Source organism: Typopeltis vanoorti, chromosome 1 (assembly GCF_054136105.1).
Source record: "Typopeltis vanoorti isolate ZY-2024b chromosome 1, IOZ_Tvanoo_1.0, whole genome shotgun sequence".
Taxonomy (NCBI): domain Eukaryota; kingdom Metazoa; phylum Arthropoda; class Arachnida; order Uropygi; family Thelyphonidae; genus Typopeltis; species Typopeltis vanoorti.
The window spans coordinates 172,567,362-172,586,639 of record NC_143549.1 but is presented as its reverse complement, the minus strand read 5'-3'; the positions used below and the strand labels follow the sequence as shown (position 1 = coordinate 172,586,639).

The following is a 19,278-nucleotide window of genomic DNA, read 5'->3' as shown; positions in this document are numbered from 1 at the left end:
CGTTAAAGACACTGACTAACCGCTACCACAATTGTTGGCCTGACCTCTGGTGAGAAAAAAAAAAATTATACATCAACGCTAGAGTCCTATTATTTGTGTTGTCTACTATATACATATATTAACATCATTCCAGCCAGTTGGAGTGGAAAGGTTTCTAATACTAGCGGATTGGCTAGAGTCCTGACTAATGTTGAACCTTTCATATTAGGTTGGCTGAATGTGTGCCATCCAGATCCTTGGAATTTTCATACCATCTTCATTGTTGATATTTGGGTGGTTTATCAGGATTTCGCAGGATTCTTTAAATTTTCTTTCGTACCATGTGTTTTGTGCGGTGTAAGGAGCAGGTGCTTTTCCAGTTGATTTGGTGTAAGGTGTTAAGTGCATGGTCTGAGAGGCCTGCTTCATCATAATGGTTATATTTAATGTGTCTAATGTGTTCTTTCTTGCGTATAGGGATTGTCCGTCCTGTTTCACCAATGTACGGTAAGCTACAGGTGCAGCGGATGCAATAGACTCCAGGATGTGCTAATGGGAGGAGAGGATCCTTAGAGGAGCTGAATATGGTTTTGAGTTTAGTGGGTGGTTTAAAGGTGGCATTGAGGTTATAATGTTGTAGGATTCTGTTGATTTTTTCTGATAACCCCTTAAAGTATGGGATGGCTATGGTTTTACTGTAATCTAGATTCGTTTTTGTTGTGGTTTTACAGAGTATTTTATTGACAGTATTTTTGTTATAGCCATTGTTTATGAATGTGTCACTAATGATTTTTAGTTCTTGTTTCAGGGCTTGTTGGGCAGAGCAAATAGTTGTGGCTCTGTTTTTAAGGGTGTTTATGACTTCATATTTTTGTATTGGGTGGTGGTATGAATTCGCATATATGTATTGGCCCGTGTGTGTCGGTTTTCGGTAGACCGTGAAGGATAGATTGCCTGAAGGAAGACGTGTAACTAGCGTGTCTAGGAACGGGAGCGAATTTTGGTTTTCGATTTCGATGGTGTATTGTATGCGTTCGTCTTGTTTGTTTAGGTGGTTGAGGAATGAGTTTCACGTTTGTCGCCCGTGCGGCCAGATCGCGAACACGTCATCAACGTATCTGAGCCAGATTGCCGGTCGAAGCGTGGCAGAATCAAGAGCCCTTTGCTCAAAGGTTTCCATGTAGAAGTTCGCGATTGGGGGGGGGGGGATAATGGTGAGCCCATGGCTGTACCTTCCTTTTGTAGGTAGAATTTGTTTTGCCACACGAAGTAACCGGACTTTAGTACTTGGGCAAAGAGGGCCGTAAAACAAAAACATAATAATAACGAAAGCTGATAAAGGCAGTGCCACTGTTGTCCTTGAGAGGTCAACATACATACTACAAATGAACCAACTAGTAGCCGATAACAACACATATAAAGTGGTAAATTATAACCCAACAAAAAGGAAAAAGGACAAAACAGAAAAACTACTAAAGTCCATCACTTCTTGGCCACCAGACACAGTTAAAAAACTCAAACCCCACTACGCCCCCCCCCCAGAATATATGGGTTTCTGAAAATACACAAACAAAATGTGCCCCTTCGACCAATAGTGGAAGGAATAGACAGTCCCAATTACCACCTAGCCAAGAAATTAGCGGCAACACTCAAGGAGTTGGTAGGTCATTCCCACTCCTACATAAAAAACACACAACACTTTATAAACACAATCAAAAACATAACACTCGACAAAGACGACTTATTAGTCAGTTTTGACGTTTCTGCCCTTTTCACTAATGTCCCCATCAATGACACAATTGTCCTACTACAGAACAAATTTCCGCCCGACATTACGACCCTCTTTGCCCACGTACTAAAGTCCGGTTACTTCGTGTGGCAAAACAAATTCTACCTACAAAAGGAAGGTACAGCCATGGGCTCATCATTATCCCCCCCCCCCCAATCGTGAACTTCTCCATGGAAACCTTTGAGCAAAGGGCTCTTGATTCCGCCACGCTTCGACCAACAATCTGGCTCAGATACGTTGACGACGTGTTCGCGATCTGGCCGCACGGGAGACAAACGCGAAACTCATTCCTCATCCACCTAAATAAACAACACGAACGCATACAATACACCATCGAAATCGAAAACCAAAATTCGCTCCCGTTACTAGACACGCTAGTTACACGTCTTCCTTCAGGCAGTCTATCCTTCACGGTCTACCGAAAACCGACACACACGGGCCAATGCATATATGCGAATTCATACCACCACCCAACACAAAAATATGGAGTCATAAACACCCTTAAAAACAGAGCCACAACTATTTGCTCTGACCAACAAGCCCTGAAACAAGAACTAAAAATCATTAGTGACACATTCATAAACAATAGCTATAACAAAAATACTGTCAATAAAATACTCTGTAAAACCACAACAAAAACGAATCTAGATTACAGTAAAACCATAGCCATCCCATACATTAAAGGGTTATCAGAAAAAATCAACAGAATCCTACAACATTATAACCTCAATGCCACCTTTAAACCACCCACTAAACTCAAAACCATATTCAGCTCCTCTAAGGATCCTCTCCTCCCATTAGCACATCCTGGAGTCTATTGCATCTGCTGCACCTGTAACTTACCGTACATTGGTGAAACAGGATGGACAATCCCTATACGCAAGAAAGAACACATTAGGCACATTAAATATAACCATTATGGTGAAGCAGGCCTCTCAGACCATGCACTTAACACCTTACACCAAATCAACTGGAAAAGCACCTGCTCCTTACACCACACAAAAACATGGTACGAAAGAAAATTTAAAGAATCCTGCGAAATCCTGATAAACCATCCAAATATCAACAATAAAGATGGTATGAAAATTCCAAGGATCTGGATGGCGCACATTCAGCCAACCTAATATGAAAGATTCAACATTAGTCAGGACTCTAGCCAATCCGCTAGTATTAGAAACCTTTCCACTCCAACTGGCTGGAATGATGTTAATATATGTATATAGTGGACAACACATATAATAGGACTCTAGCGTTGATGTATAATTTTTTTTTTTTTTTCTTCTCACCAAAGGTCAGGCCAACAATTGTGGTAGCGGTTAGTCAGTGTCTTTAACGAACCAGTATGATTGTAGTATAGCTTGTTTCTTGTGTATATTTGTACGCCCCAGAAGATGACCTTAACATAAAGGTCGTAACGTCGAATTGTAACATTTTAGTAATATTAAACTAAAGTTTTTATTCAAACACGGTAGTTGTCTCCATAATTTCCAAAAATGCATTCGGATCACCGTGCAATCCTAAAAGAAAGGATGACCAGAAAGGGTTTTCATTTTATTTCTCAGGTCTGCCATTTTTGTTTGTTTCTGAAATCATAAAAAACTTTATTTTTTTTCATAAAGTATGGTCTCAAAACAAAGTAAAAAATTTAGAATTGAATCATGATTTGCCAAGTCTAGCCCCTTTACACAATAATTTTTATCTGATTTTACTGCATTAAGAAAACAAATAAATTAGCAAAATAAAATTAAAAATTACCTTGTATGCAATATTTCATAAAATAACAAGTTAAAAACAACACAGCTATAGCTACAAAGAAAATGAAATGAATAATTTATTTAAAAAATCATTATTATTATTATTATTATTACGGGCAACTCCAGGGAGTCATTAGACTCATCGAGGGAGGTCCCAAATCATATTCATCACAACTATTCGACATTCATACAGTATCTATCATACCTCGCCTTAAAATCATTCACTGTCACAGCATCCACCACAGACTCAGGGAGCACATTCTGCTCATTCACTACTCTAAAAGTAAAGAACCCAGCTCTAACACCTTTACTAACCACACTTTTGCCCAGTTTCCATGGATGTCCCCTAGTCCTCCGACAACCAGCCCTGTTCTCAAAAATATCTTCTGAGTTAATTTTATAGAAACCCTTCAGTAATTTGAATGTCTCAATCATATCTCCCCTCCTCCGCCTATCAACCAATTTTTGCAACCCACAAATCCTTAACCTGTTCTCATACGGTTCATTCCACAGACCTGCTATCATCTTGGTCACTCGCCTCTGGATCCTCTCCACCTCCTCCCCATCAAGAAGAAACCTAGGTGACCAAATCTGAGCACAGTAGTCAAGATGGGGTCTTATGAAGGCTCGATACAGAGGAACAATAACCTGCTTGTCTCTGCTTGTCAACGTATTCTTCAGCAACCAAGTGATTTGATGAGCTGATTTGGCCACTTTTGCAATGTGTCCCCTAAATTTCAATTCCTTATCCACCAACACTCCTAAATCTCGTGCCTCATCAATTTCCTGGAGCACGGTTCCACCAATGCAGGAAACTGCCGCCAATCTTTTCACCCCAAAATGCATAACCTTACATTTTGCCACATTAAATTGACATCCATTCTCCTTAGCCCAGACCTCCAATCTATCCAAATCATCCTGCAAAATTTTGACGTCATCTGCATTCACTATTGCCCTACCCAACTTCGCATCATCCGCAAACAAATGAACTGTTCCTCTCAGATCCTTTCCTATATCATTTATGAACAAATTAAACAGCAGTGGTCCAAGAACAGATCCTTGTGGCACACCACTAGTCACAGGCCGTCTTGTGGACTCTACTCCTGAGTAAACCACTCTCTGATATCTCTCCGTCAACCACCCTCCTATCCATCTCACCAACCCTATGTCCATTCCCATATGCTGCAATTTACTGATTAGAATTCCATGTGGTATCCTGTCAAAGGCCTTAGCAAGGTCCAGTAGAATCACTGTAAACCCATTACCCTTATCCAGTTCAGTCATCACTGTGTTATAATACGTGAGCAAGTTACTGAGGCATGACCTACCCTTCACAAAACCATGCTGTCCCTGATACAGTATCCCATTTTCTTCTATCCAATCTTGTATTTTCCTCTTGACTATTTTCTCTAAGACCTTGATAATGATTCCTGTTATGCTGATTGGCCAGTAATTTTCAACAGCAGCCTTGGAACTACCTTTGTGCAGTGGAACTATTTTCCCCTCTTTCCACCCCCTTGGGACTGACCCAGTCCTGAGGCTCAAATTAAACAAAATGGTCAAGGGCACTGACAATTCCTTGGCCGCTTCACGTACGACACGAGCTGGTATACCATCCAATCCCACAGATGTATTGACATTGAGGTTCTGTAATAGACTAGTTACCTCTACTTGATTCATCACAATTCCAGTATAAGCTGTTGGTTCTTCCATTCCTGCAAAGTCACCACCTGGATGATACACTCTGCATATTATTAAGATAAATCGCATATTTTACTACAAACTTGCCTTCATAAATACGAGGTAACAAAATTCATTCAAACAGCTCATAATATAATACATATTAATACAGGGATAGCGAACTGGCATGTAAGAAAATTTTGCAGATATTTGAACGATTTACAACAATAATAATAATTATTATTATTATAAAAACCTTCATCGAGTCAAAGACTCATCATGGGAGGTCCGCTATTATACACATAGCTCATCATACTGCACCTTAAATATATTTACTGTCTCTTCGCTCACCATACTCTCGGGCAATGTATTCCAATCACTCACCACTCTCCATGCAAAAAACCTGCTCCTGACTCCCTTTATGTGAGCAAGGTGAGCACACCTTGCTCACACAAATTCCAAATCTCCTTATATCGCTTGTTGCTTTCTTTACTTGCTCTTCCTTTCTCTTTTCCTTTTGAGAAAAGTAGCTCCCGATAACTTTTTCTCTTTCAAATTACTGATTTAAATGACAATAAATTTCGTATTGATAAATTATTCTTTTTCTATTAATTATTAATTTTGAGTTAATTTATTATTTTTAAGATTTTTAAAAGAATTAAATCTTATTTAAAAAAATTGATTTAAAACAGTTGCCTTCTACGGATTTTTACTATAAATAATTAATTTATACAATAATTTGAAAATTTGATAATTAAAGGAAAACTATAATTATTGAGGGCAATGTAAGATGCAAAGTATGCTACCAGGAGCAATTTTGGCATTTTAGCAAAATTCGCCTCTGATTAATATATTTATAATTTATAAACTATTATCTTTAAAATTTTATGTGTCTATCAAAAATCAAAAATAAATACACAATTAAAAACAAAGTCAAAAATTGTCCAAAGCCACTTAAACACAGAATACACAATACGCTCAATATGTTTCACATTTAAAATTGAAATGAAGCTGAAAAAAATGTAAGTGCATATCACATTGCTTTGTCTATCCAAATCTGAAGTAGAATTTAAGAAAACGAACAGCATAATATACACCTATGTTTCAGACTAAATATTTGGATGGATCAGTGTTTCTGAAACTTCAGCTTCAGATATCCTTGTACTCCTTCTTTAATTTTAATTATTACCAAGTACCTTATCAAAATAATATTAATAATAATAATACATAAAAATATATTTCATTGTAATTGACTGTTTTATTTGAATTTAGAATTACATTTAAACAAAAAAAAAAAAAGATTTATTTTTAATAGAACAAAACTTATAAAGATACTATACATTTTTACTTAATATAAATAATTTATCATCAATGAGTGGAGTGAAATTGCTTATTTCTATATCTGCTATATTGCTCTCTTTTGGGAATTTTATAAATCCAGCATTTAACGAATGATCCATACTTAAGAATTTGAAAGCTAAAAAAATTATGGTGTTTACTCGAATATAACTCGCACTTTTTTCACAAAATTAAAGCTAACAAATCGTGGTGTGAGATATATGCTGGGATTTATGGAAACTAAAATTTTCAGAAAAAAAAAACTGAAAACGGATATGACTTACCAAGAAGCTTCTATTCTCCATCACTTCTTCTGTCCCCGAGAGCGGCTTCGCTGTGCGCAACGTCAAAATTATCTACCCAAATAGAGACATCTTCTTTCCCATTATATCAAGCAAAAATTACCAGTAATTTAAGACCTGAGATACGTAATGAACAATCCTTGACAATGAGAAGTGAAAGATGTGCACGATTGCAGGCCAGTAGAGAAAAAGCAGCTAATAAGAAGTGCATATGATTGGTGCGGTATTAACAAAAGATTGCGCGACCCAAAAAAAAAAAGCAACAATTGAATGGAAATGCTAATTCTCTTAGACCGGTTTCCATAATATCTGAAATACATTCACTATATATTTCTTAGTTTTAACACGTTCATGATGGGATAGTGTCAAGCAAAACCTTATGTTGCAACGGCAACATGTGGTTTTGCTTGAGTTTACATAGCAGTTTCTTTTGGAGGGGAGATGTAATTCATTAGTTAGTGTTTATATTCCCAGTTGTCTGTAATGCACTATTTGTTGAGAAATATATTACACAGTCTGCAGATGTCTGTGAACCTTATTCAGTGACATGATAAAACTAATTGTTTTTTGTGTTTCTGCAGTATAATTGTTGTTGTGGAGGGTGTATTGTTTACTGCAGGGAGCGAGGAGAATTCATGCATAATATAATTTAATATATATATATATATATATATATATATATATATATAGACTATAAAAGTTTATGAAATTTACATTGTATGATACTTGATACTTTATGGGTTGTTTCCTTCAGTATCTAATAAGTGGGTTCTAAAATGTTTAGTTTTAGCATGTATGACTATACTTTTTTTATTAATAAACATATTAAACTGTCAATGGGAAATGGCACCTTTTTTTATTTGGTAAACTAAAAGCTGTATTTTTATAAAATATCTTGTTGCCGTAATACGGCTGAACGAGTGCCCTTATTAACACTCGGGAGCTCGCAGTGGTAATTTTCCAGCTTACGATGTGGTATATCTGAAAGATACATTAATTACTAATATGTGCTAAAATGCAAAAAACATACAGAAAAAACACTACAATATAATACATGATGGTACAAATTAAGTGAATATTGAATCCAACATTATTTCATAGCCGAATATAGAAACTACAAGAGTTTTGTGCCGAATATATTGAAACTAAAAGTTTCGGCAGATGCAAGCATAAGTAGTGCCTTATGGGTAACTCGTAGTAAAGGTTGAGCAAGCCCCAGACACCACTTTCCTTAGTATTTTCCAAAAATTTAAAGCACACTTCTAGAATCTAGAGGACATGTATGATAAATAAGCCTTTGGCTCTCTATTTCAGTAATACATGATGATTTATTTATTTTCAGTTACAATCTAGAAATTATTGAAACAAAGAAATATAAATAAAAATTTTTGCTACAAAATAATGCAAACATTGAAAATGAAAGAAAATAAAACTAAAGAAATGCATTTAACATTAATTAACCAGAATCTTCAATAGTTGGATTTACAAAACTGTCATAACAGTCATCACAAACAATATTGCTATGCTGAAAGCATAATACTTTTTACAATGCTTGCAAAAATATTTTGATAAGCGACTCGTTTTGGATGCATAGCACATAAAACATCTTTTTCTTTTTCTGTTTGTTAGGAAGCCGTATCTATGTAGTCATTAGAATTTCCTTCAAATTGTGTCTGATGAAGTTTCAGGTGTAAAGGCCTATTCACACCTGTAGAGATTTCTGAACGCCTTTTTATTTGTTCTGACACTAACTGCATTACGAAATTTCTAATAAATATTCTGCGCTATATTTTCACATTGTTGTTCAGCATATGAATAATCTGAGCATTTATATTTATATTTATGAGCTATATTGACATCGGAGCTCGCGATATCTCTCAGATACAATTTACTATCAAATATCAGAAACCTTTACACAAAAACGTGTTCAACCAAACTGATAGCATAAAAAAAAAAAAGTGCAGCATATCACTCGTAACATACGCACGTGCAGCTAGTCATGACCTTCAAACTATACAATAAAATATCTCTGTCAATTAGCAAGTATCTGCCGGGACCTCTGCAGGGTCAAATATCACAAATCTTTGCATAACATGTGTTAAACCAAACTGAGAGCAACAAAAGTGCAAAATAGCACTCTTAATATACTCACGCGCAGCTACTCATGACCTTCAACCTATACAATAGGTAGGTTAAAGAATATTCATGTTAACAATAAGCACGTATCTGTCAGATCAGATGCAAGCGCCCAAGTGTTAAGCAGTGCCATGAGGCAGGCTGCCTCTACACAACACCCTGTCGATGGTCCCAAGAATTATCAAAATAAAAATAATTATTTGGAGCTTATATAAATAGAATAAAATATAATTATCTTTATAAATATGTATATATAAATTTAATATATTTTTTAAATTTTTTCTGCCTCCAGTATAATTATAACATAAACTCTAAGTTTTCCACCCTTTTACTTTTCCGCCTGCTGCATTCGCCCATTCCGAAGCTGCCTTGCGCTGGGCTGCACCTGGGTATCAGTCATCTTTGCGATTTAGTTTCAATTGGTCTTTTGTTCATCTGCATGAGGTTGATTTACCAATCTGAATTTCTTTTTTTAAAAAGAAAAACTAATAGCCAAGAGCTGAGTACTTTTCTCTATCTCTCATACTATCTATCTATCTTTTTTTTTCTCCTAATAATATCTAGGCCTATGATGAGCACCCCCTTTACTTTTTCATCTCAATAAAAGTTGAAACAGGTCTGGGTAGTGGCCCTTCCCATGATGCATGTCTGTATGGATATGTACATTGCATTATGGGATACTAAGGCAATTGATGTGAAGTCATTGGCCTCTATACAGAAGTAGCTTAGTCATGTGGTTGCTTCATACTCAAACTTTATTTGCTTAACCTTGGATAAAGGGTGAAACCAAGAATATAATTTCTTCGCATCTTTAATTGACAGAAGAAACCTTTTCAGTTTTCTTCCTTATGTACTGATAATGGTTTGTGATCCACAGAATGAATTCTTTGTTAATTAGTGTAAAATTAAAAGCTCTTATCTTTTACTGTGATTATTGTTTCTATACATTACAGATATCCATTAGTTTCTCTGCATTGTAAAATAAAACTCAAATGAGTAACATCAATTTCTTTTCCTTATCATCATATGTTACCCTGTAGTGCAGGCTTACACATTTTGCCGCGTAAGTTTCTGAAACCGCTAATCCTGCAGAATAGGTCAGCTTATTTCTGGCTGTATCCCATGTTTGTCAAAGCATGTGTTCACGGGGGCCAGTTTGCCTGCTTTGCAGGATGAAAAACCCCAGATAAACTGGTGAAAAAACCCTACTGTCCATGCAGTTAACTTGGCTTATGGCTGTGGAAGATCTTTAAGCTCCTCACGTTGTGAACGGGAATTGAACCTAGGACACTCCTTCCCCAAGCATATGGTTGCAAAGCGCAAAGCCACTAGGCTAACCACGTGGACTTTTTCTTATACTTCTTTTTATTATTATTTTTATTATCCTAAGAACCATGGAGTTACACTCATCTAGGAGGTCCCGTTTGTCATACACTCAGTACTCACACTCCTTATACAACTCCAGGGATGACCTCTTGTTCTTACCCAATTTCCCACCAATTTATGAAAAATCTGTTCAATGATAATTATATGGACTTTTTCAATCGAAGGTGAGTTAGCCGATCTCGTACGGAGGTAGCAGGGTTTTTTCTCCAGGAAACTTGGGTTTTTCATTCCGCATACAGACAAATTGGCCCTTCAGAACACACACAATTTACAGACAAAAAATACTAGCTGTGGTAGTGGTGGTTGTGAGCAGTGGATGGCGTTGATGTGGGTAATTGGTAGTGGAGGTGGAGTGTTGTATAGTGGGTGTCCTCCTGCAATGAGTCTTCAGACTCCTTGGAAGTGTCATGGATAATAATAATAATAATTGTATGGAACCTCTTATGAACATCTCTATCATGTTACCCCCCTCTTCTTCATATCCACTAAACTCTGCAAATTGCATTGTCTCAACCTTCGTCATATTCAACATTCCAGAGATTGGAAACTATTTTAGTCAATTGTCTTTGGACCCTCTCCAACATCTCTTTATCCTTTTAAAAACCAGGTGATCAAATCTGTGTACAGTAGTCCATATGTGGCCTAATCAGAGCCTTATACAATGGAACCAGAATCTTCTTTCTTCTACAATTCAGTGTCCTCGCAATTTTGGCAATATGTCTTCTAAATTTTAGATTCTTATCTACCATCACCCCAAGGTCTCTTATTTCCTCCACCTCCAGCATTAATATTTTCCTACCAAGAGTAAATTCTACATCTCATCTTTGTTTTCCAAAATTTAAAACCTTACATTTTGCAAGATGAAACTGGAATTCCAACTCCCTTGTCCAGTCACTCATTTATTTTATTTTTTAAAGGTGCCTTTGCAATGTATTATTTAAAGGATAGACCAATGACAAATTGGTGTAAGAAAGGCCATTATTAAATTCTAGCAACTTCTTTAATTTTTTTTTTTTTTCAGCTGCTTTCCTCATTACTTAATCTTTATCACAAGCAAGCTGATTTACGTATTCTCCTCCTCCTTCTCGACTTCGATTTTTAATCTCACAACCCAAAACAATTGGCTATAGAATTCAAATATGTCAGATAACAGTGTTATTTAGGGTTAGTACAACAATATGGACCACATTACTTGCCATGCTCTCTCTTCACTTCTATATCTACAAATTGTTAGTTAATATGGACTTGACTTCATGTTGATGAAGGTAGAGTTCAGCTGCTTAATAATATCCAAAAAGTTCAACTACTGAGATTCAGTTACTCCATTTGGGAAATGAAATGGAATTAGATAATTTTTTTTTTAAATCCTTTATTTTATCTATTTTCCCAACAAAAACTGAATAATTACTTTTTTTATTAACAAATTAACTGAAATGTTAAATGTAATACCTCAGTTATTCATATTTATATATTTTCAACAAAATTTTTATTAAATGCAGAATGGTATACTTGCTTTTCTACCATTATCCCCCAGCGAATAGGAGGAAAATAGTAAAATGTTTTCACTTAGCTATTAAAAATAAAAATAAAATAATAAATTCAAACCTTTCATTAGCAGGACATAATACCAGTCTAGGAGGATTTCCAAGATATTCATAACAGTAACAAAACTGTGTGTCACAAATGCTGATGAAGCATTCTTTATCTTCAGCATTTAGATTATAATGAAGTTGAGACTGCCAAATAAAATCCATAGTGTTTTCTACATTCTGAAAGACCATCTTGGAAACAACATCCTTTGCATGGATATCTAAAGTATATAGACTTGTAATTTTCATATAGTCATTCTTGGTAATATCTCTTTTGCGTAACATATTAGTGAGACTATTAATCTGTTGAATCTGAAAAAACCAACCAGTTAAATTAATAAAAAAGAAAAGTATATTATTAAACAAGTATCCATTGTTATAGACATAACATTTTAAATCACTCTGTATTTATGCATGAATATATATATATATCTATATGTGTGTGTGTGTGTGTGTGTGTGTGTGTGTGTGTGTGTGTGTGTGTGTGTGTATATATATATATATATATATATATTATTCCACGACACATCCCAAAGTCCAAACACTTATTCAGGGAGGCCAGTCCACACTACATGAACTGTTATCAGCGACATAAACCATCATCATCATTATTCCATCCATCACTTACTAATAATATTTTTGCCAATATGCAGGATGAAACAACCTTTTCTCATATCATGTGTGCCAAACAGGCTGGAAAGAGATCAGAAACAAACTATTGTTCTAAAAGTTGAGAGGTCTAGTCACAGAAGAACACTGGGTGAGGAATGCAATTCCTGAGGGTAGAGACAGGACTAAAAAAAGAGGAGGAATAAAAATCAGTTTGGCAGGTTTGTAAGTTAAATAATAACTGGATATTAATAAGTAATGGGGAGCAGTTATATGAGGAATATAAGATTCCAGGCCAGGAAAGTGACTTAGCAAGTGAGGAAGACAAAACTTGAATATGAGAACAGAGTCCTGAGATCCAAGGGAAATCTGAAGGGATTTTTTTGTTATGTGGCCAGTGGAATGACTATGAAAGAATGGCATTGTTAGACAAAAAAAGTACAGTGACTGATGCATAAAACAGTGGAGTTGTTTAATGATCAGTTACTGGGGTATTTCATCCTGAAAAAGTATGTTTTATTACTAGAGGGCTGAGGAGGGTTCAAGGTTAGGAAGTGCAAAGGGAGAGTGTGCTACAAATATTAAGTACTCTGGTTGTCAAAACAGCTATGGGTCTGGAAGGGATTCCGCCATCTGTTTTAAGAGGATGTGCTAAAGAACTGACAGTTCTGCTGACTTTACTTTTCAATAAGAGTAGACTCACTGAAAAGTAAAGCCAGCAGAATTGTCAGTTCTAGCTATGGGAAATGTGCTCAAGAATTCAAAGGAGAATAAGATAGTGATTGCATAAAGGTAGTGGTAGAACAGAAGTGTAAATCTATAGACCAGTTTGTATAGATTTGGAATAAAAAAGTAAAGATTTTTGAATAAATTACTCAGAGATCATATTTGATATCAATGGGCAGATGAGGATAATAGATCTATGAGGGTCAGCATGGATTTTTTAAGGCGTGCTCTTGTTTTAGTAATCTGACAAAGTAACAAGAGTTGATGAAAGAAAGATATAAACAGCTTTTTTTTTTTATTTTACAAAGGCATTTGACAGGGTGCCATATGATAAGCTGATATTGAAGTTACATCACAGGGGTTATATCAGAGGTCAGTGAATTGCACTGGGGATTGGCTGTCTCACAGATATCAGAGAGTTGTGTACAAGAGAGCAGTATCAAGGAAGGTTACAAGTGGGGTACCTCAGAGCTTAGTAGTGGGACTAATATTACTTGACTTTATATCAATGATATTGTCAATGGACTGCAGGCAGATATTCAGTTATTTGCAGATAATGTGAAGCTGGGGGAGAATTATTAGTAATAGTGTCAATCTGGTAACCCTGTAGGAGGTTTTAATTAAGATGGACAGATGGATAAAGACATGGTAGTGTGTGTGTGTGTGTGTGTGTGTGTGTGTGTGTGTGTGAGAGAGAACCAGGAGATCCTTTTGTCATACACACAGATCATCATATTACACCATAAACAGACTCAAATTATCTGCAGACACCATACTTTCAGGCAACAGATTCAAATCATTCAAACTCTGAATGCAAAAAACCTGCTTCTGACTCCCCTGCTCATGCCCTCCTTATACAGCTTCAAGGAATGACCTCTGGTTGTCCACTGATCTCCCAATGTTTTCTGTAAAACCTGTTCAAGATTGATCCTATAACAACCCCTTGCTAATTTGCAGGTCACTATAATATCACCCCCCCCCCTTCCTCCTATCCACTAGACTCTATAAATTGCATCTTCTCAACCTTTTCTCATATTTGACATTCCAGAGATCAAAAACCATATTAGTCAGTCACCTCTGGACTCTTTCCAAATCTCTTCGTCCTTTTGAAAACCAGGTGACCAAATCTATGCACAGAACTCTATACATTGCCGAAGCAAAGCCTTATACAATGGAACAAGAATCTCATTATTTCTACAAGTCAGTGTCCTCAACATCATTCCCAGAATTCTTTGTGTTGTCCTCACAATTTTGGCAATGTGTTCCCTAAATTTCAGATCCTTATTTACTATCACCCTCAAGATTGCTTATTTCCTCCACCTCAACAATATATCCCCAATAAGCATAAGTTCTACATCTCATCTTTGTTTCCCAAATTTTAAAACCTTACTTACATTTTGCATTAGTTAACTTGCATCCCTGTTTCTCGTGCCCATTCACTCAATCCATTCAAGTTTTCTTGTAAGGCCACAACATCTTCTCTACTCTTCATAGTTCATCCCAACTTTGCATCATCTGCAAACAACTGAACATCTCCATCCAATTCTTTGCCAATTTCATTAATATACAAGTTAAACAGCAATGGCCCTAAAACAGATCTCTGAGGTACATCACTAGTGACTTTCCTCTTCTGGGATATTGCTCCCCCATACACAACTTGCCAATACCTATCAGATAGCCTGTCTCTGATCCAATGCACTAATCTGATATTCAACCTTATCTGCTTTAGTTTGACTATCAACTTATTATGTGGTAATATATCAAAAGCCTTTGCAAAATCTAAGTATACTAATGTGTATCCCTCTCCTCTGTTCAAGGAAGCCATCACCCCTTATTATAATAAAGAAGTATATTACTAAAACATGACCTTCCTTTAGCAAATATATGCTGTCCATCAAAGATAATAGAATTGTTGTCAACCCAATTCTGGATCCTAGTTCTCACCAGAGTCTCCAACACCTTAACCACAACAACTGACACACAGAGAGGCCTATAATTTGATGCTTGAATTCTATCACATCCTGTATGTGATAGAATTCAAGATGCTAACTGTCATTCAAGATATGATAGAATTCAGATGCCAACTCTCTGGCACATTCCTTCAGAATATGTGGTGATATATTATCATGTCCCACAACCTTATTAACATCAAGTTTGCAAATTCCCCATATACCTCTTGCTCAACTACAGTCAGTCTCTGCTCACCATCGTCAACAGCTCTCAAGCTCTCCATGATGTTACATTCACAAGAATGAAAGACCTTTATGAACTGCTCATTAAGTATTCTGCTGCTGTTGTTCTTATACCATTATCATATGCCTTCTTTTTCTTCTTCTTCTACCTTTTTGGTATTAGCCGTATTGGTCTGTTACGGAGCTATCCTAAGCCCTTTCAAGTCGTACCCATCCTGAGGATAAGGTGGCTAGTCCTATTCCTCCCAGTGTGTCCTATATCTGTAGAAGCATATTTTCACAGTGCTGGTTTGCCTGCTTGTGGGAGGGGAAACCCTGCAGTCTATGCCCAAGACTGGCTAACTTGGCTATGTCTGAGAAAGATCCTAAGCTCCTCACGTCAACGACAGGAAAGGCAGATATGGTGTGGAGTATTACTTATGATATTTGATGAGTTGCGCCCTCTCAGAGTAGAGGATTTGGGGATAATTGTCACTAATGGTTTTGAGAGTACATGGAGTGAGGTGAAGGTGGGTGGGATGTTGCAAAACCATGGAACATAGAGAGTGAAGTGCAGAAGATGTATAGGCAGCAGACTTTGGCAGTTGCAAAACAAGTGATCATTATGGGAGATTTTAACTACAGCAAAACTGAGAAGAGGAAACAGAATGTAGTAATAAGCGAATGGATTTTCTAGAATGCTGGAGGGGGGGATGGAGGAATTGTCTTAGACAACAGAAGGAACATGATGTTCACAGGTTTTGGATTTGTCATGGTGTCGAAAGGTCTGGTTGTAACTGAGATGACATCCCTGCTCCTGGATAGAAAAGAGAGCAACCTTGTAGTGTTGAACCTTATGGGATGAACAGACTGCAGAAATATCTAGGAGAATGGAACTTATGACAAATTATAATATTACAGTAACAACAGTGCATGGAAAGTATGGAATAAATATTTATTAGCAGCAATGGCAAGTTGCATATCTAAAGTGAAAAAAAGAGCAAGATTCATTGGATGACAAACAATATCAAATGGGAACTGCAGACGAGGAAGAGGTTAAAGAAGTATACAGAGAGGGGTGTGAAGGGGCTGCATGAACAGCATAGGACTCAAGCCAGGAAAGTTATTAGCATGGTACATAAGGCAAAACTTGAATATGAGAAAAGATTAGTCCTGAGATCCAAGGAAAATTCAAAAGAATTCTTTCATTATGTGCCCTATAAGAGGAGAAATGATTATGGTAGACAAAAATGGAAGAAGAGTGACTAATGCAGAAAACATCAGTCACATGAAAATGTTGAATGAATACTTCATTTGTGCATTTCACCAGGAAAAGAATGTTAGATGAGGAGGGTTCATGGTTTGGAAGTGTAAGCAGAAACTGTATTACAAATACTAAGTACTCTGGATGCTATTAATGAGATTGGATTAGATGGGATTTAACCAAGTATTTTGAGGGTGCCTAAGGAGAGTAGAATGAAGGAAAGATGGTGTTATTGCATATTGGGGAAATAAATCTGTCAAACTACAGACAAATTTGTATTTTTCCTGAAAGAAATATATTTCCATTATTTTGGATTTTACATTGAGAGGGTGCAACACAATAGGCTGATATTTAAGTTACAGCATATGGGTTTATGCAGTAACTTAAACAAGGGAGGTATACAAAATGATCGGAACCATTAATAGAAAGTAGCGACCAAAACAGACCACAATTAAAGATGAAAAAGGCAAAGTATTGATGAATAAAGAAAAAAATTGTACAGCAGTGGACAAGATACTGTAGTGAGTTTATTATTATTATTATTCATGCCTCCATGGAGCCAAAAGACACATCGTGGGAGGTCCTTCCTAAGAACAGAAAGTCTGTCAAGACTCATCGAGGAGAGGTCCCCCCCCCCCTAAGAAACACAAAGTCTATCATACCACTCTTTAAACTCATTGACCGTTCTCGCTCCCACCACTCCATCAGGCAATGCATTCCACGGTTCAACCACCCTGCACGCAAAGAAATCACTCCTCCCCCTCTTGCTCACAGTTTCCTTTCGTAACTTCCAGGGTTACGAAAGTGTAGTCTGATCACAGACTTATACAACGGAATGATAACCCTCTTATCACTTCAGGTCAATGTCCTTCTCATAATTGCAGCAATCCTCTGTGTTACCTTCACCACCTTTGCAATATGAAACCTAAACTTCAGGTTTCTATCAATCATCAACCCCAGATCTCTTGTCTCCCCAACTTCCTCCAGTATAACTCCTCCCATAGAGTAGGCAGCATCTTATCAATGTTTCCCAAACCTCAAGACATTACATTTTGCTGCATTAAACTGAAACCCCCATTCATTTTCCCATCTATCTAGCTTATTCAAATCCTATTGCAGGGCTACCACATCTGCACTATTACTAATAATCCTTCCCAGCTTGGCATCATTCGCAAACAACTGAATATCCCCTTGCAATCCACTGGCAATGTCATTGATATAAAGGTTAAACAATATAGGTCCTAGTACTGAGCCCTGTGGGACCCCACTTGTAACCCTCTGCCTCCTTGAAACTGCTCCACCATACACAACTCTCTGATACCTATCAGACAGCCAATCCTGAATCCAGTTGACCAATCTGACATCCAGACCCATGTGTTGCAACTTAAATATCAGCATATCATGTGGCACCCTGTCAAATGCCTTTGCTAAGTCTAAGAAAATTGCAGTAAATCCCTTTCCCTCATCTAATGTTCATGTAACTTTATCATAAAAGGCTAGAATATTGCTAAAACAAGAGCACCCTTTCACAAATCCATGTAGACTCTCACAGATAACATTACCCTCATCTGCCCAGTGCTGTATACGGTCTCACACTACTTTCTCCAAGACTGGCCTATAATTAGACACTTCCAGTCTGTTACCACCCTTATGCAATGGCACTATCTTACCCTTCCTTCCATTCCCTGAGCACCTTTCCCACAGCCAGACTTTCATTGAAAAGCCAGGTTAAAGGCACTATCAGTTCCCTAGCACATTCTCTCAAAACTTGTAGTGAAATACCATCCAGTCCCATCCCAAAGCTTTACTGACATCCAGAGTACTCAGTATCTGAAACACACTCTCCTCCTGTACCTCTAAACCTCGAACCTGCCCTATCCCTCTAGCATTAAAACTGACTCCTCTAGGATGAAATACTCCAATAAAGTGGTCATTGAACAATTCTACTATGTCCTCTGCATCAGTCACTCTATTCCCATTTTTATCCCACAATATCATTCTTCCACAGTCATTTCTCCTCCTACTGGCCACATAGCTAAAAAATTCCCTAGCATTTTCTTTGGATCTTAGGGCCAATCTCCTCTCATATTCCAGCTTCGTTTTCCTTACCACACTAGTCACTCTTCTGGCCTGTGTCTTATATTCTTCACGCATCCTCTCTTCACTTGTCTCCTTATATCTCTTTCATTGCCTCTTTTTCACATGCAATTCCAGTTTAATATTGTTTGTCATCCACTTTACTCCAAATTGTGTCCTCTTCTTCACTAGTGGTATACAACTTACCATTGCTGCTAACAAATATTCTTTCACAATTTCCCACGCACTAACGATATCCCGGCCTTCCAATTCCTTCCTCCATGAAACTTCCCGAAGTTGACGTCTAAGACTATTATAATCACCTGCATTATAATTCCACATAAGTACCCGTCTCTTTGATACTCCTGCATGTCTATTCATTTTCCAAGTCAAAACCATATGGTCACTCTCTCTCCAACTGGTGGGAGAGATGTGATCTCAGTTATTATCAACTCTCGTGATGCTATAACCAAATCTAA

General features: G+C 37.0%; 1 protein-coding gene across 1 annotated transcript in view; it reads right to left on the bottom strand.

The window, feature by feature from the left end:
- Nucleotides 1-19,278, bottom strand: part of Dhc93AB (Dynein heavy chain at 93AB) — a 1,274,973-nt gene that overhangs the window by 698,489 nt on the left and 557,206 nt on the right. Inside the window, exon 26 of the mRNA XM_090403805.1 lies at nt 11,970-12,265. Within this exon, the coding sequence (XP_090259931.1) occupies nt 11,970-12,265 (296 nt within the window). The remainder of the gene's footprint in view (nt 1-11,969; nt 12,266-19,278) is intronic.